This window comes from Mirounga angustirostris, unplaced genomic scaffold (genome assembly GCF_029215605.1).
Source record: "Mirounga angustirostris isolate CCGP_5_RB_7025 unplaced genomic scaffold, mMirAng1.0.hap1 SCAF_12, whole genome shotgun sequence".
NCBI lineage: Eukaryota > Metazoa > Chordata > Mammalia > Carnivora > Phocidae > Mirounga > Mirounga angustirostris.
This window is the reverse complement of record NW_026991720.1, coordinates 1,095,219-1,121,846: the sequence shown is the minus strand read 5'-3', so window position 1 is coordinate 1,121,846 and position 26,628 is coordinate 1,095,219. Positions and strand designations below refer to the sequence as shown.

Sequence of the window (26,628 nt, the reverse complement as noted above, 5' to 3'; positions counted from 1 at the left end):
CTGGGTTTCTGAGCCTCGCGGGCCAGCTGTTCTCCCATTGAGATGCAGCTGTATGTTCATCACGCCATCAAGAGATCAGAGAGTAATTCTTATTTCAGATGCACTTGTGGGAGCTAGACTCATGGGTCTGCCCTCCTGGTGACAATCACCTAGATTATCTTCCTTCTAAATATTTGAGTTTTTCTTGTAATATTATAATTTTCCTTTGGAAGAAATAGGACTTCATTAATTTGAAGAAAATGCAAACACTTTCAAGATGTCAGAAATCAGATTCTGAAATACGTCAAAGTACCCCCGATCTATTAGGAATGTGTGGGTATACTGTAAGCTGTTCATTTCCTTTACGTTTTGTTTTGAGATATTTCCCTTTGGCTTAGAGGGCTTCGACGCTGTGTTCTGTCACCACGTGCGAGTCATAAGTGGCAGGGAGAGAGACTGCCAAGCTCCTGGCAACCACCCTCCGCTGCGCAGGCAGACTCAGGAAGTAGCAGGGATGCTCATATCAAATACATTTCAAAAAAAGCCGGAATGGTCAAAATCAGGTTGAACACTGCGTGAGGCAGTTAACGTTAGAGAAACAGACATCCTTAGCTTTTTAGAAAAAATACCTCCACTTGCCCCCTTTGTTCCCATTTTCACTTTCCAAAACCGGCTCCCGATCTACTAGCCTCCATCAAGGGCGGCTTCTGAATGTGGATGGGTTTGGCAGAAGTCCAGGGGGACGCGGGGGTCCTGGGCTGGGGAACCCACCGGAATGACCTCAGTCAACTTCCAGGTGAGGGAACACGGCCATGCTGGTCTCCAAACCCCTGGTGCACCAAGGAAGCCCTGGGGCTGCTGACAAGACAGAGGGGTTCCCAGAGGTTGTGGCAGGTGAGCCTCCACGTCCAGGTTCCGATTGGGGACCCGAGGGCAAATGATCAGGTGGGTGGAAAGGAAGGAGCCAGCGTTGTGGTGGTGGGCTCGCTGGCCCTCCCCACCCCCACTCCGGGACCCATGACTGCCGCCCCACCCACTGCATCACCAGCAGCCCACCCACCGAGGCAGACCCCCCACCCCGTGTTAGAAGGGTGGACATCCCGAACGAGTAGAGGGCGATTCCTTCAATTTTCTGAACAGTCATCGTCACAAACAATCTAAGTGCAACTCAAGTCTCTGTGAGTTGGCTCAATCCGGTGAGTAGACGGCGCGATGTGACCAGCAGGGATGCTTGGGGACAGAGATAGGCTGGCAGGGAAATCAAGCGCCCTGCTTTGCCCACTTTGTGCAGACCTCCAAGTGCAGAAATGCGGGGCCGAGTGGGGCACAGTGAGCGTGCCTGTCTGGAGATCTAAATTTGGGGTCACCACCCTTGAATAAGTGACCCCTGGGGAGGCAGTACAGGGTGAATGAGAAGACTGTGCCTGGGGGCGGTCGGGGGCCTGGAGGTCAGAGCAGGGCCCTCCGCATGGCCAGGGTTCCAAAAACCAGCTGGACCGCCACGAGGACAAGGAACCTCAGTCCTTGTGGCAACCACGAGCCAGACGGCACTGAGGGCGGGATCTTCAAGTCCTGACAGGGCTGACGGGAGCGAGCGGGTGAGGTGCTGGGTGGGGGATACGCACAAATGTTGCATGAAGGGTTGCTGTGAAGGGATCTGGGGTCAGAGGTACCGTCTGGTGTCAAGGGGTTTGTATTCAGCAACGTGGGAAATACGCGGTGTGTTTGTTTGCTGACAGTAGAGAGCCAGAGAAGGGGGGCCTGGGGTATAACTACAGGGAGCAGCAAGGGCAGAGCCGGCGCCTCTCATGCTGGGGAGACCCAACACTCGTTCCAGCTGGTGGTTCAGACACAGGAGGGCGCAGGGCTCCGCCCTGTGCAGCGCACGTCGGGACCACAGACCGAGGGTGGCGGGTGCGTGATGCACACACACTGGGGGTGGCCGCGGAAGGAGGAGAACTTCAAAGTCAGTGTTCTGGGCAAGTACGGCAAGTGAGCGTCCTTGGACATGACCGTCTGGCGGTGTTGAGTGTTTGTCTGTGGTCTGTTGGCAGTGAGTTTGCAGTCCGTCAGCAAGGAGGGGATAGCAAAGCCAGGGAGACACGCCCGCCACCCAGAAATGGGGGGGCACGTGGAAGAAGACACACATTCACACTAAAGCATGGACGCTCCTGACAACATGCAGCCGTGCTCCCGATTTGTGGACAGACGGGGGGTGCACGAAAGGGGTAGTGATGCTGGTGGAGGTCCAGGGAGGTGAGGCTGAGCGCATTTGTAGGTCAAGAGAAAAGCGACGGTGTGAGGCTCTCCAGACCTCGGTGTGAAGCTTGTCACCTGGAACGGACGGAGATGGCTTGCTCACCTCCAACAAAACCCAATGCAGCTGACGAGGCCACTTTGTCTTGAGAGGAGACGGTGAGCCTTAACCCTCAGTGGACCCCAGCTTCCAGGGAAAGGGGAGCTCCACGAGGTAGGAGGTTTGTCTCTCTGTTCACTGCCGAGACCGGTCCCTAAATAGTGCCTGGTACACAGTAGGCGCTCAGTGCATATTGTCAGGATGAACGAGTGGCACGCCAAACTGCGCAGAGTAGGCGCCTCTCAGTGCAGACGCAGGGAAACACTAAAGAAAACACATCCACTTAAAACCACACACAACTAAGACCAAAGAAAAGGAAGGTAATCTCCAGATTCCAAAAGCAATAGAGAAATAAAGACGTGACGTGAGGGGGCTATTACAGTTGCTCTCGGAAGTCTGCGGCTTCACACAGGCCCCGGGTGTGGGGCGGGCTCGGGCGTGGGCTCGTGTCCTCATGAGGACCACGTGCACCCCCGGGGGGGGGCAGAACCTGGGAGAGCGGCCGCGTGGGAAGTGGCCATCGGATGGCGCCACGGCCAGCTGTGAGGGGCCGCGAGCCAGTGACCCTGCGAGGCGGAGACTGCGAGCACCTCCTTGGACAACAGAGGACACGGAGTCCCGTGGGGAGAACGGAGCCTGGGCGGGGAGGGCCTCGCCTCACAGCTCGGGGGCAGAGACTTGGGACAGGCGAGCAGACCAGCGGGAGGGAGGCAGGGGCCGCGGAGCAGGGTCTGGCCCAGACGCTGGGGAGGAGCGAGGACACAAAGTCGCAGCTCCTAGAGACCCTCCGAGTCCTCAACAGGCCACAGTTCGGGCTTCACGGAGGACAGTGTTTGCTGTCACACTCCTGGGAAGGCCGCGCTCCACAGCAGCCAGCCCGTGGCCTCAGCCCCGGTGGGTCCTCTCTTTCCCGAAACCACGGGAGGCCATGTTTCCCTCGGAAGAGGAGCCCTGGGGTCTCGGGGGCGGGCCCCACAGCACACACCCCCAGGGCAGCGCAGCCGGCCTCCCACGCGGCCCACGGACCCTCGTGGGCAGAGGACTCGCAGCACCAGAGCTTTCTTGGCCAGCAGCAGTGGGGACGCTCTCCCCGGCCACCTGCCGTGGGAACGAGGTGGCACCAGAAGGGGTTCCCGCCTGACGAGGATGGGACGGGACAGGAAAGCAGGGGCAGCACATCCAGAACCTTCCATCACGACTCCGACCCGCCACCCCGTCGGGGGGCCTTTCTGCCAACGGCCACCGCGCCTTCCCTGGGCTTTGGCCGCTCACTACCTGCCGAGACCACCGCCCGCTGCAGCGGGGCCGAGTGGACGTCCCGGCCTGATGCACGCTCCCGGCGGGCAGGGAGAGCACCAAACCAGCAGAGTCTCGGTCCCGTCAGGTCTTTGCCGACGAGTTCCGCCGGGCCCCCTGCGCTCCGCCCGCCACATCCCTGCAACAGAGTGTGGGGCCACTTTCCCGGCAAGACTATTCCTACCCACCTACCACTCGGGAAGCACCGGAGCCCGGCTGTGGAGAACAACTAATTAAGCACGTTCTTACTTCAAGGGCCAGGACTCCTGGCTGCCGAACGGGAGATTCCCCGAGAAAGCGGCTCGTCTCTGAGTGGCTCTGCGGAGGACGTCTCTCGGGGAGCAGGGAGTACTCATAAATAAGCTGCCCCGTAAGAGCTAATTATCTGTAATCCCGAGTGCCGTGAAATCTAAACTCTCAACCGCAATGGCACGATTGGTCTCGGTCCGCGCTGTCTTACGCGGGGCCGCACACCGCTCCTGCGAGGAACCACGTCCGCTCTTCTGCCTACAGGTCATTAAATTGCCCCAAGACGGGGAACGCAAGCATCGGCCAGGCTTCCTGGAGGTGACTGACATCAGCTTTAATCGCTGATGGAGCGTTTGGTCAAGTGCCTGTCTCTGAAGCCAACACGGCCACGTGAGGGCCTCACCGCCGCTGTTGGACGAAGTCACGCCACAGAGCCTTCATGCATGCATGGCGCCCTAAGCCAAACGGGCCCGCCGGCTCCCCCGAGGAGAGACGAACCTCCCTCACTGGCTCATGCCTACACATGTAGCAATTACAAAACCTCTGAAAAGGAAGCGTGTGTTCTCTGAATGGCAATGTTTTCCTGACGCAGGACTGTTTTCTCTCAGGGAGAAAAACTGACCTATGATCGGTCCAAAGGCAACCCAAACCAGCGTCCGTTAGCCGGGCGCCGCGGATGGGTGTGTTCAAGCCACACGAGGAACCAACCAACTGGCCTCCCCTAAGGCAGCATGCCGTCACCTGGCCTGTCCGCGGGCCTGCCCCCGGCCGCCGACCACGCGCATCTCGGAGGGCAGCCCTCCGCTACTCACCGACCCACTTCCAGCGTGAAGAATTTTCAGTCCAGACGCCTTTTCCAGTTTGTCCTTGTTGTCAACTGTGAGGAAAAGTTAAGAAGTACAGGGTCAGCGTGCAGAGCTAATTGTTCTCAAGTCACCCTGAGCATTCCCCTCTACCAGAAACATTCCGTTAAGTCACTGCACGGACGGCCTGATTCAGCCGCCGAGCTGGGAGCCAGTCTGGCTGGTGCACCCGCGCGTGAGGCCCTGCTCCCCACCAGAGGCGACGCACGGGGACGGCCTTCCCGCGGGCCTTCGGCTCCATCCACAAACGTCATCCCAGGAAACCCACAGAACTGTTGTGAAAAGTGCACGAGACATCGTATGCAGACATTCTTTGCAGATGGTAGAGTCTTACTTTCGAATGATTTGCTGGTTATTCAGTGTGTTATCACTGGGAAATGCGTGTCATTAACCAGCGTCCCGAGCTCACAAGACTCACTGGAGGGCCAGCCTGAGCGTGTGCACGCACCTCTGTGGGCTGGGAGCTGTTCTCTGCGCTACCCGGCCCCTAGAGGAAACATTCCACGACAGTTTAGCTCCAGTACCAGCCTCGTCCTCGTGTGCTCTTGACTTAGAATGAGGAAGACCTGCAGAGGATGGATTACCCTCCAAATCAGACCAAGAGAAATGCGCTCTGGAAACAATTAGCAGATGTGAATGAAAACTCAGTAATCCTAATAGCAGCACCGCAAACCCACCTGCCCCCACTCTGTCGAGAAAAAGTTGTGTCGCAGAGCAATTGACCTTGGCTCACAAATCTGTAGAAATAGTCTTCTGGGTAAAGCCCACGTCACTTTGGAAACGAAAACCAGGAAAAACGGAGTTTTACTGCAGACCCTAAGAATGCAGAGTGCCTTCGAACCATGAGAGACTATGGACTCCGGGAAACAAACTGAGGGTTCTAGAGGGGAGGGGGTGGGAGGATGGGTTAGCCTGGTGGTGGGTATTAAAGAGGGCACGTTCTGCATGGAGCCCTGGGTGTTATATGCAAACAATGAATCATGGATCACTACATCAAAAACTAATGATGTAATGTATGGTGATTAACATAACAATAAAAATTTTTAAAAAAAGAACGCAGAGTGCCTTGCCATTGTGGTTAATGCCGAACGAGGCCAAGAAAACATCGATTACTCCACCCCTTACTGTGTCCGCCCCCGTTAATCTTGGGTGACGGCATTCTATGCTGTGCAGGGATGCCAATGAGATCCCCTTACAGCCCACTTGCCTCACCTGGGGGCCTTTCGTTGTCTTGTAGAAAGTTTTTCCCTTTGAACAAATGCACATTATTTTTACGTGCAGGTAATTATCCCCACACTGAAAGGATGAGGCAAACACACCCCTGTCTGGTTCAGAGCCTCACGCTCGCCGGAGCAGGTGGAGGGCGGGGCAGGGCGGCAGCCCAAACGGAAACCCTGAATGGAGGAGGACGGTCTTCAAGAGCGACAATACAAAGCAATCGATTTTAATGTTCTTCTCTGAACAAAGGAAACGTTTTGCTAAATGGCAAGCTACTTTTGGGGGGAATAATAGTGAACTCTAAAATAGGCTGAAGAACAGAAAGCACATGAAAATGGAATTTAAAAAGTACTCCGTTTGTTGCCACAGGGCAGTGACCGGTATTCCAGCCGGCCCAATCACAGCAACGTAGGGAATGCGACCCCAGGGTCGGCAAACCTGCTCCAAGGGGCAGGTGGAGACCTCGAGGCTGGGCGGCCGGGGGCTCCACCCGCCCCCCAGTGAGGAGGCTGCGGGGACCCTCCTTAAGGGAACCATCCGGTTGTGTGCCAAGGACACGTCCTGTCGAGGCAGCGGGCGCGTATCCACCCGCACGAGCAGGAGGCCGAATGCTGGCCGTTCTCTGCCCGAACGCCTGCTCGTTCACAGGTCTGCCGGGGAAGTTCGGACCCTCCCGCAGGGCAGACAAGCCCTCCCCTCGTGTCCGCGGACACACGCAGCCGTGCCGACCAGTCCCGCGGGCCCAGGCGCTCCTCCGAGCCCCAGGCCCTCGGGCAGGCCCTTTCCCCGCACCAGAAATGCACTGCTGACCTCAGCTTGCTGGACGCAGCGTCACCTGCCGAGCACCAAGCCCCCGGGTGCCAGAGACCTTCCCGGGGATTCCCGCCCACGACCATGCACGTCTTCGAGCTGCGCGGTGCGGGCTCACCACACGCCCAGGAACCGCCGAGCCGTGGTGTGGATGCCCCGTGTTCCCACCGCCCGCAAACAGGGACGCAAATGCTCAAGTGTGCAGAGAACAGTAAAATGTAGTGATCGAGCCAGCTACTGGGTCCTTCCATTTTCAACGTCACTTAAATGTGTGTAAAATGTCATTTTTCACAACTGGCTCACAAAATCTCTGGAAACATGGCAATGAGCCCCAGTAAGCGGAGAAAACCGGCTCCACCCCGCTGTGGAGAACTCTGTGCCCAGGTGAGGGACCGACGCGTCCTGATTCCCTGACTGCCTCACGTGCGGACACGGCACCACGCCACGTGCACGCTGGTCATCAGAGCCCACCTGAGGAGGCCTACGCCTTCCCACTCCTACCAGACGTTTTCCACTGGCACCTTCCAGCCAGCTCCAGAAAGTTCTGGAAGGGACATCGGCTGCCTGGTAGGCTCTCTGCGAAACGCTGTGTCACCAACACGGAAGGAAAACCACGGGCACCGTGCTGGGAAGTGGATCAGGGAAGGCCCGGCCCGTGGCTTGCTCAAATGTGTGTCTGCCGTCCGCACAAGCGGACCTGGGCTCTGGGACGGCGCATTGGTGCGCACAAAGTGACCCCGGGGATCAGAAAGCATCACGTTACCGTGTCATCGTGGTCTTCGCTTTGTCGTAAAGCGAAGTCATGGCCTCTGAGACTCGGTGAAGCCGCGGGGCAGGGCACCTGCCTCCCCTGCTCAGGAGGCACCACCGCCCAGGGCCTCTCACAGCTGCCTGACCTTTTACAATGGAGCTCACTCAGTTCACACGATCAGCAGTTGAGCCAAACAACCTGAGCCAAGCAAACGACGCTGCTTCCAAAGAGTGGAGGTTTTCTTTTTCTTTTTAAGATTTTATTTATTTGAGAGAGAGAATGAGAGAGAGAGAGAGAGAGAGAGAGAGCATGAGAGGGGGAGGGTCAGAGGGAGAAGCAGACTCCCCGCTGAGCAGGGAGCCCGATGCGGGACTCGATCCCGGGACTCCGGGATCATGACCTGAGCCGAAGGCAGTCGCTTAACCAACTGAGCCACCCAGGCGCCCAAGAGTGAAGGTTTTCTAGTAGTAAAGGTGGAGGGGCTGGTTCACCGTCCCAGACTAACCCAACTAGAGTGTACGTCCAAGTCCAAATAACCAAGTCCGTAATGAAAATAGCAGTAAGACTGCTGCCCGCCAGGTACCGAGGACGCGCGCTGCTCATACCAACCTCATTAATCCTTAGAAGTAGCTGGGATTTAAATCATGTGGTCTCCATTTCAGAAATGGGGAAACCGAGGAAGCCCAGTGGGTGGCGCTGCCCAGAGCCGCGGGCAGGTCTAACTCAGGTGGTGCGGACCCACAGCGCGGGGGGCTGCGCGTCCGGGGGGAGGGCACGGAGGGGTGGGTGTCTGGCGAGGACCCCCTTCCCGGCTTGCACACCACTGCCTCCCAGGGGTCCGCTTGCACGTGACGGGGGGGCTCTCCCTCCCTCTTCTTACATGGACCCCAGCCCTGCTGGATTGGGACCCCACCCTTGTGACCTCGGTTGACCCTTACTCTCCCCGTCTCTCCAAACACAGACTGGGGTAGCGTTTCAACATGTGCGTTTGGGGGCGCCCCCGGCCCCAGCTCAAGGCCAGTCACGCCCAGTGACACCTCTGCAGGCTGACCTGCCCTGAATCCACGCCCTGCCAGTGGGCCGGTGGGGAGGCTGAGGAGGGAACCGGGGTCTCCCGCAGTCCGAGCAGCACAGGCAGGCCTCTGTGGAGCCACGGTGCTGAGGGGGCTGGGGGCCTCCGGCACGGCTCCCCTGAAGCCCCGGGAGAGCCCTGCGCCGGGCTGAGGCTCCCAGGACTGCCAGGCTCCCCGGGCACCCTGCTGTCCCCATCCCCCTTCTCTGTGCTCCGCGGCCACACCTGCCCCTGGGGGACCGCCGTCACGTGGCGGCCCCAGCCTGCCGCCGCCGGCTGAGCGGGGCCTCTGCACGCTGGGCGCCCGGGGCTGGCCTCGCTGCTTCCGTGGGCCACCGGTCTCCACCCTCAGAAAGACACAAATCATGCTGAGCTGCTGGCCCTAAACTCGGCACGGACAGGCAGCCTGCCGCTTCTTGTCCAACAACATTTCCCCAGTTTACGCTTCCAAGTCCTACGCGAACCTGTTCTCAGGAGAGTTTCTCTCCAGGGCGGAGCCTGGAGCTGCACACGCGGCTCAGGAGCGCCTACTGCCCCCTTCGTGGGTCACTACCGGCCACGCCGCAGGGCGGTTTCCACCGCGTCTTCCACCGCGTCTGCAGTCTGACCGGCTGTGGTCCCGCGCATGTTACTTCGCCTCACCTGGCCTCAGTTTCCCTACGGAAACTGCATCAGAAGCCTCAGGTCCCGAGCGGCGGGGAGGATGACGGTGCCATGCACACCCCAGCTTGGCACGCGGCAACAGTTCACCACTTGCTTTACCGAATGTGTAGCAGCCGCCGTCTGCTTGCTCACTGCGCCAAAATGCCAATACCCTCTGGTCTCCAATACGATCAGTGTGTTGACTGATGCTGCTTCTGTTTGCTGCAGAGGCCGAGCGAATGTGCTGGGTGACCCGGGTTAAAGTCTGGCTCCTGCGTCAGCGTCACCGTCTGCCTGAAGCCCTTGTCTGAGCTCCGCTTGCCCCGAGAGCCACACGGACGCCCGTCCTCTTCCGCACGACGCACCTGTTCTCTGCTGCTTTCCCTCGGGATCCTCTGCTCCGTCCACCACCCCTCATAGTGAGGACTCGAGATTCCTCAACTTCAGACTCGGTAAAACTATCGTTTCCTGGCCTTTCCAGACCTTTGAATCAGAAAATCCAGAGGTGGATCTGATAATCTGTATTTTCTAAAAATTTGTTTCCATCCCTCATCACCAGCTAGTTTTTAGGATTAGCCAGATTGAAGTGCTGTTGAAGAGAGAACTAGTGTCTGCCTGCTAAATCATCCGCTCATCCATCCATCCATCCACCCATCCATCCATCCATCCGTCCGTCCATCCATCCAGTGCTCTCCGTGTGCGGCTGGGTGGCGTGCCAGGTGTTGGGCGGGCGGTCAATGGGCGAGCCCTGCGAGCTGACAGGCTATCGGAGGGCCTCCCATGAGGCAGGATGCAGCAACCACATGCCCAGGGTCCAGTGAGAGGGGGCTCCGGACGTGACCACGCCGCTCCAGATGTGGCCCAGCCAGTGTCAGCCCAGTGGGATCACGGTGACTGGGGGGCTCCCTGGGAAAGTCTGGGGGAGTCCTTGAGCGAGCCTCGCTGGCGGTGCCCTCGTGATGGACTGGACAGGCAGGTGGCCCATCGCTGTGACCTCAGTCAGGACATTAACTGTCCCTGTGATAATTCCCTCTGCGACATCTAGCCCATCCTTCCATCCTACAGATTCTTCACCCAGAATGCAGGGTGTCAGCCAGCCGTCCCATACGCGGGCCTCCGGACTGTCCTCCACATGCGTGGGTGTGTGCACACAATCACACACACACGCACAACAGGATGGACCCAGGCACAGTCCTGTGGTGTGGACCCATCTTTCAGATTGATATCAACCCTCACATTCTACACCTGGCTACGGTTGTTCAGCAGGAGGTGAATCTACCCCATAATGCTCCTCTGTCCACATCTCCTCATGTTTTCCACAGGAGATCATGGGCAGCCCGGTGTCCTGCGGACACCATCCTGGCTCCAGGGCCCCCCTCGATGCCACCGTGGGCTCCGCCACAAAGGGGCGAAGAGCGTTGGGCATGATGCTTCGGAGAGGACCCGAGGCCGTGTGCACCGCCTGTCTGAGAACTCCTTCCAGACCTGCGGTGACACCACATTCTGGAAGACCCACCCCCCGCTCTTCCGAGGAGCCTTCGTGGTGGGTTTCCTGCCACGTCTGCAGGCCCCTGTGGCAGCCAGGGGCCGTGGCACCTGTGGCCCATGCTCTTCCGTCCCTTCTCAGTCTTGGGGTCACGTCGTCTCTGTTTTGTTGTTCTTACTGGTGGAGAGGCCGAGCCCCGCGCGACCCCGTGCTTTTCCTACAGACGGCACAGGACGCGTCCTACAGACAGCCATTCTTTGCTTCTTTTTGCTCAAACGTGCCTGACGTGAGAGCAGACCCAGCGGTCTTGGCACTCCGCAGCCCCCAGGGCCCCCAGACACCCTTCTCGACGCTATCCTCGGGCGCTCACCATCTCATAGGATCTGCTCCGGGGGTGCCCCCAGCCGCGTGGGTTTCCTTTCAGAATCCCCTCCGCGGGGCAGAATTGCAACATGAAGATCCTCGGCCTCGCCCCGCGCCTCACGCGCTGCCGCCACCAGGCCCTTGGGCCGCGGCCCCGGTGCATCTGCCCTGCACGCGGTTCCCTCCACATCGCTGTCTACACGAAGGGCCACTTTCTGGGAACGCCACGGGGACACTGCGTGTTTTTCAGTCTTTGGCTAGGGCATTTTGAGGGGAATAAGGAAAGCTTTGCTTCTGCCAGACGTTCTCTCCAGTGTCAGCTCCGAGTTATTTTTCTGGCCCAGCGCAGACTCTGAGCTGGTGGGCCCGAGCAGGCCGGCGGGCTGGGAGGCGGAGACCCTGGGAGAAGCTGCTTTAATGATGCCGAGAACAATGCATAAAGCCCATTTTTATCTTCACGGGAGACAAAAAGGGTTTCCAAACACAAAAAAGAAGTCCCTTAAAATTAAATTCACTAGATGAAGAATATGCAAATTACCTGGAGAAGCAGAACCCTACAATGTTCTCAAAATTCTGCAATAGCCTATTTAATTAGTATTTTAATTTATCAGAATAATTCCTTGCACTGGACAATTTATGCAGTATTCCATGTAATTAAGCATGTAGCTACAGTGCAGTAATTTTGCCTCTCTTTGGCCCTGTCATTTTAACTGAAAGGGTGTGCAGAAGTCTCTTCTGTGATCTAAATGGGGGCAAGACAACCCAATGGCCAAGCTCCATTAGCAAGAACACGGAGAGGGAGTGGGGAGCAGGGGGCAGGCGAGGCCGGTGGGGAAGCTGACCCCCTTCAGGGAGCCCAGCACCCCTGAGGGTGGAGCCCGGCTGCTGGCAGAGCTAAAACCACTGTTCCTGGGGGCACAGATCTGCACCTGACACATTTCCACCTCCAAAATCCTCACCCGCTCTGCCGCACATTTATACCCATAGGGGCGTCCGTGGAAGGGGTGAAGCATCTGGGTCATTCGGGGACCTCAGAGTGGACCTGCTGGGCCCCTTCGCCTGGGGGTCGGCCCCTCGAAAGCCGCACAGCTGGAGCCCGCGTGGGGGCGGGGGGAGCAGGCCCACTCTGTCCCGCACAGCAGGTGCCACGGCCGCCCCCCCAGACACTCTGCCGCCTTGCCCACACCCTCCTGTCTTTGGGGGGGGCAGAGAAGTATCATGGGGTGAGGGGGCCTGCTGAGCCCCCCCGACCCCGCCCTAGAAATAACACCGCGCCCAGTCTTCTCAGGGCAGAGCATCTTCTTATGCAGGAATCAGAAAAAAATAGGAACCGTCTGCCTAATTGCAGTTCATTCTTTTCCCACACATGCCTTTTCTAAGAAGCAGCCCAAGTCAGCGGCTGAGGCCCGTGGGCATGATTCCTCTCCCACCGTAGGGGCCGGCTGGAGGGCCCGTCTCTGCAAGTTATAGCTCCCACGCTGTGTTCTCCCGGATAGTAACAGGTATTCGGTGAAAAATGGGGTCCCTGTTCACACAGGTTGGGGAAACACAGAGCTAAATAAAGCCAAACACACGTACACACACCTGCTGGCCTTCTCAGAGCCTTTAATCTGCTATATGCTTGGTGGCCGCCTGGAGGTGGTGCGGTGTCCCCGACAGGCCGGGGACCACGTTAGACCATGGGGAGGGGCCGGCAGGGGAGGCACTGGGAGCCGCTTGTCAGCCTGACCTGCCTCTGGATCTGGGGACTCCCGAGGGGCGAGGGCCCTCCTGCAGGGCGACGGTACTCCCCTTACCCCGAGGAACCGAAGACTCTCTCTCCGAGGGACGGGGCTGTGGCTTCCCATGACAGAGCCCTACCCGATCACTGACTGGCCTGGAGCCCCAGGAGACTGACTGGTGGTAGAAGGAACTCCTGTCAGTTAGCAAAGGTGGGCCACAGCCTCTAGGACCAGCCATGCACAAGCCGGTCACGGTCACGGTGGGAGGGAAGGAAAGGGGTCTGAAGGTACAGCCCGGGGGTCGTGGGACGTGAGGGAGGGCAGAGACGGGCTACGGAGGAAGGTGCGGGCCCAGGCCCTGCAGGGCGCTGTGCGTGGACACCAGGCCCCAGGCCTCACGGCTGCGAACTTTCTCGGGGACGTGAAGGGACCCCTTCTTGAGAGCCCTTTCTGCTCACGAGGCCCTGCAGACAGGTGGTGTCCTGACCCCAGTCCTTGAAAGGATTCTTGGGGCTAACACATGTCCATGGCTCATTTGGACTTTTGCGTTGTTCCGCTCTGTAGGCTGGGCCTAGCCCACCAAGAGCATGTCCTCAACCTCTCCAATCCACTCTTTAGCAAGCCCCATCCTCAAGAAGGGGGTCTTTCTCCCTCGCAAACAAGATGCCCTGGCGGGGAGCACAGGGCTGGTTGCACCTGCAGCCCTCTCTCGTTCTCGCTGTCCCACACGTCCCTCCCCAGGGTCCCGGGCTGGCCCCGTCTCTGCTCAGCCCCACAGATGCGTTCTGCCCTGCAAACCCCCTGTGAGGGTCAGAGGCACAGTAGGACCCCTGGCAGGGGTGCCTGGCTTGCAGCCCCAGCAAGGGCGCCCCACCTCCGTGGCCTCTGTCCTCTGCTGCCCAGTGCGGTGCGGGCCTGGGGCGTGGGCACGGCTGAGCCACTGAGACACCGGGTGGAAGAAGACACAAATTAATCACCTCGTCAGACCTCCCAGAGCCAGGAAGCCACAGACTCTTGCCTCAAGCAGCGTCACTTCCCAGCCATGCTGAGCATACACAGAACCCTCTGCGCATCTCAGTTTGTGGTTCTGGAAGTTCTCAGGGGTTAGCACGGTAGTTCTACACGCTGGCAAGAGCAGTCCATGCTGTACTGATGGATTCCTATTGCTCACCACTGTGTACGTGCATCCATCTAGACAGAACGTGCCCGAGTCATGCTACATGGCTTCTTTCCACCGGCAACCACGTGGGTCCCGAAGCTAGACGGAGTTTATTTTTATAACAATGACTATGATTGGATTACACTTTCAAAATGCAGAATTACAAATTCCTCTTTATCAGTATTTTTGATTTAAAGCTTTGTTATCTGTTATTATATTTTGTTTCATAACTTTAATTGTCCATTTTGAGTATTGCTAAAGAAAAATAACATTTTTGAAGATATGTACATAATTTTAATGTTCAGTTTCATATGTATTTTGTATTTTTGATGAAAACACCTTCACATTTTATACTCTGTGCAATTACATTTGGATCCCGGGAGGATGCAGGTCATTTCGTCACTCCTCTCTGCAAAGCCCTACCTCGGGGTCCCAACTCCACAGGGTCCATGTGGCAGGTGCAAGGCTTTCCCGATCTGACCCCAGGCATCTGTGGCTCTTTCTGTCCTTCAACACCCCCTGGGGTACAAGCCTGCTTCAGGGCCTTTGCACATGCTGTTTGTTTCCGGGGCTCAGAACCCACAGGACCCACCGCTCTCATGTGTGGGGGTTTGCTGCCCACATAAAACAGCAGCATTGCCTGAATTGCCCACCTAACCCTTCTTTCTGCACCCCCCCCAGGATGTGAGCCGTGGTAGGATAGGCCCGGTGCCCAGGACAGCGCCAGGCACATCGGAGGACACCAGGGACTATTTGCCTAGGAAATGGTCCCATGACTGACGGCAGGAATAAGCAAATTCGGTCCCTGGGGCGGTGATGCACCATGACCATGATCATACATTGCTGCCATATTGCTGTCACAGGCGCCCGATTTCACCCCTGCCATTCTAGTTTTGGAACCAAAGCGATTCGTCCTGGAATCTCCTAACTCTCTTCCGACGGGATCTGCCACGAGCGCTGTCAAGACTAGTCTAGAAGCAAATGTTTTCTCATGCACTGCTAGATCATCAGTCTCCCATCGTCCTCACGGCCACGTGGAACTTAGCTGTTTGTGTCAAAGAGAACCAGCGCATCGCTGTCCGAACACTCCTGGACAGCAGTGGGCAGTGGGACGCTCGCTTTGGCTCTTGCAACTGGCCTGGCGGTTAGGGCACGGATCTGTAATGTGCCGTAACAACGTGAAACACGGGAAAACATTTTGATGTCAATCATTTCAAGTCAAGTCATCTGAAAGTAACATGTTGCCACAATATTTGGATATTTAATTTTGCTAACTGTCAGGAAGAATTAAAATAACTCTGGAACATAACTGCTGTCCTGACAATTATTTACGACCAGAGAAACCATTTAAAGCTTAATGCTAAGAGGGAAAACAGAGGTGCGGTGGGTGCTCCCTGTCCTGTCCCTGGCTGCAAATGGGCCCTCTCTCTGCTTCTCTGGTCTCCAAAGGCACTGGGCAAAGGGAGCTGGGACTCGCCTGTTCTAGCAAAAGAAGGGGGGCAGCCAGACAGAGAGTGTGTCACTGTGCCCGGGGCCAATGCCCGACCCCACAGACAGGCCTGCACCTCAACCAACTCGTCCTTCTACACACTCACTTCCAGTCTGAAGACATCAGAAGCAATGCAACAATGCTCGCTTCTACACAACCAAAGCCTCACTCTGCTGAGAAAGGAAATTGCAGAGTGGTTTTGGCAGATAAAGTAAATGCACATTTGTTTACGTACGTGCAATAGGTATCATTTTACTAAACAGGTCACAGGATCCTGCAAAAGATCTCCCTAGCCACCTCTTGATGACTTTCTCTTGATAGTTAGAAACATTTTTTGTTGATTTGTAATTCAAAAATATGCATGTTTTAGATCTATATTTAATTAAATATTAGACAGATACCAATGAATATTTATAAAACACATGTTGGTTATAAGGAATGATGACAGCAAATGCCCTTTCTACACCCTGAGAAAGAACTGAAGCCTTAGAGTCAAGTGAACCCTTCATGTCCCCGGACCCGCTTCCCCATCAGACCTCCTTCCCCTGAATTCTGGGTTCATAATTTCCTTTTCTATACACTTTTCCACATGTTTCTACTGCTCAGTTTTGCTGGGTTTGAGTGTAATAAGGTGGAATAATAACACGTATGTTCTCTCTGACTGGCTTCTGTTGCTGAATCGTTTCCCGGGCCCCGGGAGGTTTTGCGTGGCAACGTGGTCTGTACGTCTTCCCCGGCACGGGGTGGTGCCGTGTGCATCTAGAACACCATCACCTATTTTCATGCAAACATCCGATCCAATGGACAACCCGGTTGATCCTTCCTCTCTTCCCACCACTTCTCACCTGGGGCCACCGTTGAGCGTTCTCGTCCGGGTCTCCGGCACACGACAGACTTTTCTCAGGTGGAATCGCTGGAACGCAGATGTCCCAGGGTGACGGCATCAATTACCCACTCCCTTGCTCGGCTTGTAAGGGGTTCCATTGCTCCAGAAGCCCCTCAGTTTGCCAGACTTAAACACTGCTGCCAGTCTGGGGAGGCAACATCCTGTCTCACGGTGCTTTCAATGTGCTTTTCTTTGATTACTGATCGGTGTCTTCTCAGGTGTTATTCACCATTCATGCTTCCTCATATGCAAAATTCTTGTGTGTGCTTTTTGCCCATTTTTCTATCGGATTATTTGTCTTTTTCTTATTGCTTTGGAGGAGTTCTTTAAACATTCTGCATGCTAATACTTTGTCAGTTGTATGGGTTATTACTAGTTTATCTCAGTTTGAGGTTTGGCTTTATAAATTTCCCAGTTGTTTCTTTAAAGATTTTATTTACTTATTTGAGAGAGAGAGCATGAGCTGGGGGAGGGGCAGAGGGAGAGGGAGAAGCAGACTCCCCGCTGAGCAGGCGGCCGGACGTGGGGCTCGATCCCAGGACCCTGGGATCATGACCTGAGCCGAAGGTGGATGCTTAACGACTGAACCACCCAAGTGACTTATAAATATCCTAGTTTTAATACACTCTAATTTATCATTTTCTTTAAGGTTTGCACTTTGGGTACATTATTTAAAAATTCTCCTCTATTCCAAGATCGTAAAGGTATCATTCTCTATTTTCTTCTAAAAGATTTACGTTTTGCCTTCACACGTAAGTCCAGGAACTGATTTTGTGTATGAGGAAAGGTATTTTCCATAATTGGACACCCAGTCTTCCCAGGATAATTTACTGAAAAGGCCGTCCTTCTCCCTGATCTGCAATGCCAACTCCATCAGTTCCTCAGGAAGGTGGGTCTCCTCCCCTCTGGGTCCTGCGTCTGGGTCCCCAGGCGCCCACCGCCTGCTGCCCTTCAGGGTAACACCCCTTATGCAACCTCACAGGAAGGCAGACCCTCACTCTGCTTTTCTCCGTGGGGGTGCCCAGCTGTTCTCGCTTTTCGCACTTACTGGTAAGGACACTTTAGAATCAGTTTGTCAAGTTGCCAGATGAATATAAAAAATAAAAAAATCCAAATCTGCTGGGATTTTTGTTAAAATTTTGTTGAGTCTGAAGGTTTGGGAGAGTTGCTATCCTTCTCATCCCGTGACGTTGTAAATCTCACCACACACTTCGGTCTTCCTTCACGTATTCTAACTGTTTTATAATTTTCTCCATAAAAGTCTTGTACATTTAAATAAATATTTATTCCTGGCACCTTATTATTTAAAATGGTAAATGATCATTTTTTAAAACTGTATTTTCTAAGTTTTTTCTAAGTATAGAAATGCAATTAACTTCTGCCCATGATTTCACACAGAGCAGCCTCTCATCTGTCTAATACTATAATTTATCTGGATTTTCCTTTGTGTGTCTGAATAAATAATGAGATTGCCTGTAAGCAGTTATGGGTTTTTCCTCCCTCTCCGATGAAACCTTCTATTTCGTTCTCCTGCATGATGGCTGGGCCCTCCTACGGCACCCTTACTAAACGCAGTGACCGCTCACAGCCTTGCTGTATTTCTGCCACTAAAGGGAATATTTTCAATGTTTCACTATGAAGGAAGACGTTTCTGTAGGTTGTTTTTTTTAATCGAGTTAACAAACTTGTCTTATTTTTAAGCATTTTTATTATGAATGAATGTTAAATTTTTTGTCCAAATCTATCAAGAAAACTGAGTGATTGTTCTTGAATCTATTAATGTGGTCAATCACATTAACTATCTTCCTAATGTTAGAACTTAAACTGTGAAAAATAAATTGCTAGATTTAATCTTTGTGCATCTGTTTTTGTGGGAAATTGGTCTCTAATTTCTCTTCCCTGCGCTGTCTTCGTGGGGTTTTGGTATTGGGGTGACACCTCGGGGGAGATCGGTGCGGCGCTGATTTATTTGGGCGTGGGGAACATCCATACGGCATGTGGGCTGGCACTTTCTTTGTGGGAAGACTTTTAACTACTAATTCCGTTTCTTCCTCCATTCTAGGACCATTATGGTTTTCTATTGCTTCATTTTCGTCCCGTTCTCTAAATTTCTAAACATATCATCATAACACGTTACTCTTCTGCTTACACGCCTCCCTTATTCCCAACATTATTTCTGTCTTTTCTCACTTTTATCTTGATCACTGATGACAGGTAGTTTCTAGTTCTGTTTTTTCAAAGAAGAAAACTTTTGCTTTGCTTTCCTCTTGGTCTGTTGGGTTTGCCATTTACTTCTGCATGTATGTTCTCCCTTCTACTTTGTTTGGGTTTGTTCTGTTGTTCTTCTTCCAAGTTCTTCAATTTAAAACTTCCTTATCTTCAGGTCTTGTTTCCTTTCTAATATAAACAGTCAAGGCAATAAATTTCTCTCAAATGTCCACTCTTGGTGCAAACCCCAGGTACTGAAATACAGTCCAGTATTCCTGTGACGATTGAGTTCCATTCTGAGTTTTTCTTTGATTCACTGCTTTTTAAAAACAATTAAAAAATTTTCCGGACTCACGAGTGAGATTCTTCTTTTACTCATTTCTGTCACGTGACCGCATTGCTGTCTGAGACTGCGGTTTGTGAGATACCCATTTTCACAGATGTTCTGTGTGTTTGAAAAGGGCGTGTGAGCTTTGCTCGCTGGGCCACCTGCTCCCGGCTCAAGCTCAACACCTGTGTGGCTGAGATTTTCAGTGCCCTTCTGGCTTTTTTGCTTGATTTCCCAGTTACTGTGTGAGGTGTATTAAAACCTCTCACTATCACCTGTGGTGTGTCTACTACTCACACCATCTGAGGTGAATTTGACTTTCTCCTCATAGTTCTATCAAATTTTGCTCATATACATTTAGACTATTTTATCAGGGCAAGGGTTTGTGATTTTCAAAAATCCTATTGTTATGTAGCGATCCTCTTTTTTCTGATATTTTTTTTTTTCTTAAAGTCTGTTTTATCTGCATTCGGTACAGCAGAGCAATACCCTTTGGTTAATATTTGCTTTTGGTTAGAAATATATACATATATATCTTTCTGTGTCCTTTTAGCTACGTCTTTTATAAACTTACTTGTCTGTTTTCCAGTTTGCAAATCCCTGTTTTTAACTGGAACTTTTATTTGCTTATAGTTATTGTGATTTCCGACATATCTGAATTTATTTCTAGCATTTAATCATGTCTTTATGCTGAAAGTACTGGATTTCTAACTCTTAGTGGTTCCCAGAGACTTAAAATTCACATGTACAAACTCCCATTAATTAATAAAGCTCTGTGCTTTCTTCCTAAAATTACAGAGGCCTTGGAACACTTTCACGCAATCATGCTCACATCCGTGAAAATACTGTTTTGTGTTGGCTGTTTTAGTCAGTCTGTTTTTTAGCCTCACAGGACACTATTATTCTATACCATTTATTTTGTTTAGATGTAGTCCCTCATTTCCTGTTTTCTTTGCTCGTTATTCCTTCCGCATCTCAGGTCTTCCTTATGGGATTACTTTCTTTTGTCTGTGGGAAATCTTTTAGAATTAAATGAGGATCTGCTGGGGACAAATTCTTACTGTTTTGGAAGTGTCTTTATTCAATGCTTCTTTCCCTTTCTCTTTTCTTTCTTCTTTTTAGCCGTCGTTGCTGGAAGACAATCTCTCCCGGTACAGCTCTGGGTTGACAACTGTTTCAGCCTCAGTAACGTGAAGACACGGCTCTCCTGTCCCCGGTTCCTTGGCTGCTGAGAAGCAGCTACTCCATCTGGACAGCTGTCTTTTCCCCTCAGCTGCTGTGAAGAGTCTGTCTTTGCTATCCTGCAGTTTCGCTGTTACGAATCCTGAATCTGGGGATGGGTGTCTTCCATCAGCACCGACTTTCTCCAGATATGGCCTCAGCCCCTTCCCCTCTCCTCTGGAATTCATATTAAATGTGCATTTGCCTTTCTATATTTTCCTTTTCTTTCTCTCTCAGCTGCATTCTGGATAATTTCTCAGTTCCATCTATTGGTTCTGGTTCCTTCCTCAACTTTACCTAACTTGTCACTAAACTCACCTCCTGAGTTTAGAATTTCTATTATGTCTTTCGTTTTTAAAAATTCTATTGTTTTAAAAACACTTTTTGGCTATTTTTAGGATTCATTTTATCTCCCTCTTGTAGTTCTGTAAATGACTAAAATACGTGAGTTTACGTTCTGTGTCTACTATTCACACCATCTGAGGTTCAATTTCGTTCATTTTTTCAACTTACTTTGCTCACGGTATCTTGTTCCCCAGCATGTTCTGACATTTTTTATCCTGGGTTCCTACTTCTTGGTATTTTAACTGTGGGAATCCTTTGCATTTCCTTCTTCTGGGAATCTGGGAGCCCTGCCAACTCAAGACCACTTCAAACGAAACTCCTTGTGAGATGTCACAGACCACGCAGGAGGTCATACCTGGTGACAGCGCTGCAGCCTCGCACCCCTCAGGCCAGACGGAGGGCAGGTGGGGTCGCCATGGCTTCCCTACTATTCTGAGCTGGTCCTGGCAGTATGTGGTGTTATTCACGTGGTTTAGGATCTCTAAGGATTTGCATATTGCCAGACACCTGATATGATTAAAATGGTATCTGTATCTTCACATTCAGCATTTCGCAGTGTTCTCTGAACAGAGTCAGCCCCGTACCTGTTCTTCCAGTGCACGGATGGAAACAGGGAAACCCTGGCTTCCACCCCATCCCCAACCACCCTGCTTAGGGAGCAGCAACTACTCTAATGCAGGTTTGAGCAAAACCTGGTGGGAAACTAAATATAAAGTGTGTAAAACTTTAAATAATCTGGGAATTTTATATTACACTAAATATAACTATAAATACACGTGTATGAAACTATCAGATTATTCAAAGTTTTCATGCAATTTGGGTAGGAACTCTTGCTTGGACTCTGAAAAGGAAAAGCCAACAACGCCCCCTCTGCAGAATGACTTGAAGGTGGACGCGGGTCTCTCCCCTGCCCGCAATCTGCACTTGCCTCCCACCCCCGTCTGTCTCCAACACTCCCAGGGCTGGATCTGAAGCCCACGCCCCACAGTGCCCACTTATCACATAAGCAGACTCATCTCCTCCGAGGGGTGGCATCGGCCCGGTGCTGCCACGTTCTCGGCATGGCTGCAGGAAGCAAAGCCAGGACTCCTGAGCTTGAGGCCCCTTCTCGCCTCACTCTACCATAGATTATGAAGGAGTGCATGTCTCCACGTGACAAACCTCTCCTTTAATGATCTTTTATTCATGAAACAGAGATGTGAGGACGGCTCTGGAAGCAGATGTTAGAGAAGCATGGAAGGAGCATCGTCAGTGTTGTCCCATGTGCACTCAGGAGGTGCGAGAGGGCCTCATGACAGACGCCCAGCCGACTCGCCACACAGCTCCTGGGCACACACGCCCCATGTCCCTGCACAGACCCTGCTGAGGAGTCGCGACCACACATCTGTCCACTTGTCAGTGGTCACCGCAGCAGGGACGCTTCTCCTTCACTTTCTTTGCCATTCCAAACTTGCTTTTTTTTTTTTTCTTTTTAATGCTCCATATAAACCGAAGACACCTAACACGTTCCAGGCTCAAATGCGAAAGTCCCCGTTGGAGCAGAGGGTCTGGAAAGCATTCTCTCCTTGGAAACTGAAAGGTCGATTTGTCAAACCCCACACCTCAGGTCCTCAAGAAAGGTTCTTTAGCCCTTGTGTTCCAGCCATAACCGAGTAAATAAATGAGACTTTTATCTGTCGGTCTCTTGTGAAGTCTCCCGAGAGCAGGCAGGGCTTCTGCGAAAATGCAGCTTAGCTGCATGGTAATAATAATGACAGGCTGGTAAAAGCTAATGTCAACTTCAATTTCCAAGTCATTTTTCAAATTATTTTAATTAGATATTGTTTCAATCTCACTTACATTAATTTAATATCTGATATCAACATTTCAGTTTTCAATTTGTTCAAATGATTTTTTCCAGTCTGCCTGGTTGCCTGCAGTAATTTAAAATACAATGTTTATCTTCAAGCAATTTTCAGTGTGTGGGTCCTGGTGAACTGCTATGTTCAATAAAAGTGACGGGGAAGGGAGAGACCATGGTGTTTTAGAAAAATGGAAATTTATCTCCTTCTCATTTATCTCTAGACATTACAGTAAGCAGGTAGAGCTGGGGCTAGGTGCTCATAATAATAAGATTTTCCACCAATTTCACTGTGTAATTGGTTTTCTCAATGCAAATCTCAGTGAAATCTGATGATGGTTTTTATTATTATTATTATTAAAAGGTACGAGGATAAATAGCCATATCTCCTCATCAACATATTTTCTGACAATCTTTAGCCACAAGACCTGAGACCTGCCCCCCAAAGACCTGCCCCCATCTTGTTTTCAGATGCACTGTAGTAGTTTTAGGTTCTGAGTTTCATTTTATCTCTCCCCCAACCTATTAGCACAGACTTTGGTAAAGACACCCTTCGATCATGGCAAACATGAGGTTGAACTCGGCCTCCACATTACAAAGTGTAGGAGGAGGCAGATATCCTCAGGTGCTCGTCTGAGATGAGAGAATTTGTTTCTTCTTGAAGTTCATAGTTAGAATATGTGGATTCAAACTATACTTGAAAAGTCTGAAGAGCTTACAACAGTGAATACACATTCCAAATCACTTGAGAACAACATAAAGCCAAACATGGTCTACAGGACTAAAGACAGACACTACGAGAAGCAGAAGGGATTCACAGAAAGTGTAGAGCAGGAAACAAGATGATGAATTAAGAACATGTGTAGTTATGACAATAAATGTAAACAGGTTAAATTTTACTCCTAGGACAAAGTCTCTCACTTAAGTCAAAAGTATTATCTACAGGGGTGCCTGGGTGGCTCAGTTGGTTAAGCGACTGCCTTCGGCTCAGGTCATGATCCTGGAGTCCCGGGATCGAGTCCCACATCGGGCTCCCTGCTCGGCGGGGAGCCTGCTTCTCCCTCTGACCCTCCCCCCTCTCATGTGCTCGCTCTCTCTCATTCTCTCTCTCTCAAATAAATAAATAAAATCTTTAAAAAAAAAAAAAAAAAAAAAAAAAAAAAAAAAAGTATTATCTACAAAAAATACATCTAAAACAAATCAATTCAGAAATACTAAAAATTTAAGGAGTAGAGGAAAAATAAGGTAAAGATAAACAGAAATAAAGGAAGGGCCATGATATTAACATCAAGACAATATAGAATTATATAAAAAGTTATTTTTAAGTGAAATAAATAAGGTAATTATCCAAAATAAAGGTACAGTGTATGTGCCAAGAAATAAGACAAAATGTTGAAATCAGTAAAGGAGAACTGACGTGCCTCCCAAGGCTTGACAGACAGAAAACCCAATGGCAGCCAACACGCATGGCTTCCCATGTGCTGACGACTGTGACCAGCACTTTCACTGCCTGACACAACGCGCCCTTCAAGAGAGGGCCTTTCAATTGTCCCATTGCACGAGTGAGAAAGACTGAGCTTACTCCAGGGGTAAGTACCTTCCCTAAAGTCACACAGCTAACAAATGGCAGACCAGCCTAGACACTGCTCTCCCCCACCCACGAGGGGGACATACGGAAGACAATTCAGTAGCGACTGATCCAACTCTATGGTGTAGAAACAAAAATATAGATGATCCGGCATTGGGCCCCAAAGGAGACCTTCATGACTTCCAAACAGTAAAACTTACACAAGGAATCTAATAAAATTAAAAATTAGTAACCGCAGAAAACAAAACCATCCAGTCAGTTGGGTATTGAAAAATACAGTCTTCAATAACTCTTAGGTTAAAGAAGACATCAAAACTCTGATTTCAAAATACTCAGCAAATAATGATATGAAAGCTGTAAATCTAAACTACGGGAGGTAACCAAAGCTTGTGTCGTGGTAGGCGTGCACCAGCTCTGTTTCCATTGTTTCCTAAGAAACAAGGGAACAAAAACCAGGTGTTCAAATTAAGGTGTCGGAACTCGAGGGAAGGAACAGAAATAAGAAGTAAAAATATCATTAATAAACTATAAACGAAAACCAGGATTTATGAATAAATCTGAGAGCAGGATTTTAGGCAAAAAATACACAAACTCTTACTAGAAGTCGAGTAAGAGAGAGAAATATGACACCTCCAACCCTAAAGTTACCAAAAATTAATAATGAAAAAGAAAATACAACCAAAGGTATGGTGAAAATTTTAGAGTTACAAGCTAACAATATTACTTATGTATAAATATTCACAACTCTTAAGGAATTGAATTATAAACAAAGAAAACATAAATTACTAAACTGGCAAAGACTGAAGAAAGAATCTGGATAGATAACTATGAAGAAAGAGAAAACTGTCAAATCTCCTTCAGGAGAAGATGAGTCGGACCGTGATGGCGCCAAGTTCATCAGTAACTTCGAGGAGTCAGTGACTCCCTGTCGGTGCCTCGCAGGCCCATGGCCAAGTGTGAGCCACAGGGTGCGAAGGGTCAGCGCTAGGGGTGTGCTTGGTGACCACGGCGAACTGAGGGCAGGGGCCCTGCCTGTTTCTGCCTGTTTCCTCTTCCCTCTGAATGTTCAGGAGCCGAAATGTTTGGGCCCTCCAAAACCTCTTGAGCAAAATACCCACTTGATCGTGACAACTTACTAAGTCAGAAGTTGAGCCAGCCACACAAAGAGCTTGGGCCACTGCAGCAACTAGACGTCCCCACGCAGAGAACAAAATGGGGCACAGATCTCACACCTTCCACAAAAATGAATCCACAATTAAACCCAAATGTGGAATGCAAAACTACAAAACTCCTAGAGGGAGCACAGGAGAAAATGTAGGTGACCTGGGCTGGCAGGGGGGGGTGACGTTTAAAAGCATGATCCATAAAAGAAAATATTGATAAGTGGGACTTGGCTAAAATTAAAAACTGCTCTGCAAAAGCCATGGTCAAGAGAATAAAAAGACAAACCCGAAGCTGGGGGAAAATGTTTGCAGAAGACACATCTGACAAAGGATGTGTATATACACAAAATACAAATCATACAAAATGTACCCAAAAAACTCTTAAAACTCAACAATAAGAAAACAAACAACACAAGTTATAAATGGGCTCATGATCTGAACAGACACTTCACCTATGAAGGTACACAGATGGCAGATGAGCACATGAAAAGCTGGTACACATCATGTGTCATCAGCAAAATGCAAATTTAATGAGCCTCCACTATTGTGATGAGAAAAACAACTGTTTTTCTGAGTTGCTGTCTGGGCATCTTACAGTCTGACAACCTGCCCACACCCAGGGTCGGGGCATTTAGGTAAGACCAAGTTCCTGCTCTGCTTTTCCTGGGGACCTTTTCAAAATAACCACTTAGAGCTGAGCCCCAAAGAGTAAGTGACCTCCACCCCAGCCACCTTGTAGATAGAATGTGCAGTTAGCCTGCTCTCCATCTCCTGTCGCTGGCGACCTGGGACTGCGGACCGCCCTCCCTCCCTCACTACACCCCCTGGTCTGGGATCCATAAGTAATAAGAGATCTTGTGACCAAGCTTCCTTTGTGTGGGTGTATTGAGACTGCATCTGTAATCAAAATGACCCGGTGGGTTCACTTCCCAAGGTGGAAGCTCCGATGCTGAGGGAACCACCTGCCACCCCCATGTGGGTGGCCTGTGCCCTCATTCGGCAGGTCAGAATCTGCACATTCCTGAGCCCCCCACACAAGCACACACCGATCAGAATGGCCCAAATCCAGAGCCCTGACCACAGCAAGTGCTGGTGAGGATGTGGGGCAGCCAGAGTGCTCCCCGGTCGCTGCTGGGGAGTGGGGCAGCTTGGAGTTACTGACAAAGCTAGACACACGTGCACAGTTTGGTCCAGCACCATGCTTCTTGCATGTGCTCACAGGCACCGAAAACTTACACCCACACAGACACGCGAACATGCAGCCTTATTCATAATGGTCAAAACTTGGGAGCAACCAAGATGTCCTTCAGTAGATGAGTGGATAAATAAACCGCGGTCCATCCAGACAATGGAATATTATTCAGCATGAAAAAGGAGTGAGTTATGGAGCCATGAAAAGACCTGGAAGCGCCTTGAATGCATATTACTAAGTGAAAGAAGCCAATCTGAAAAGACTACACACTGTGTGATTCCACCTCTATGATATTCTGGAAAAGGCCAAACTATGGAGACAGTAAAAAGATCGGGGTCACCCAAGGTCAGGGGAGGGAGGGATGAATAGGCAGAGCATTAAGAACTTTTAGGGCAGTGAAACT

At 51.3% G+C, this 26,628-nt stretch overlaps 1 protein-coding gene across 1 annotated transcript in view; it reads right to left on the bottom strand.

Moving 5' to 3' along the window:
- The window catches only part of PTPRN2 (protein tyrosine phosphatase receptor type N2), a 577,019-nt gene that overhangs the window by 265,271 nt on the left and 285,120 nt on the right, over nucleotides 1-26,628 (bottom strand). Inside the window, exon 14 of the mRNA XM_064575623.1 lies at nucleotides 4,693-4,757. Coding sequence (XP_064431693.1) covers nucleotides 4,693-4,757 — 65 coding nt within the window. The remainder of the gene's footprint in view (nucleotides 1-4,692; nucleotides 4,758-26,628) is intronic.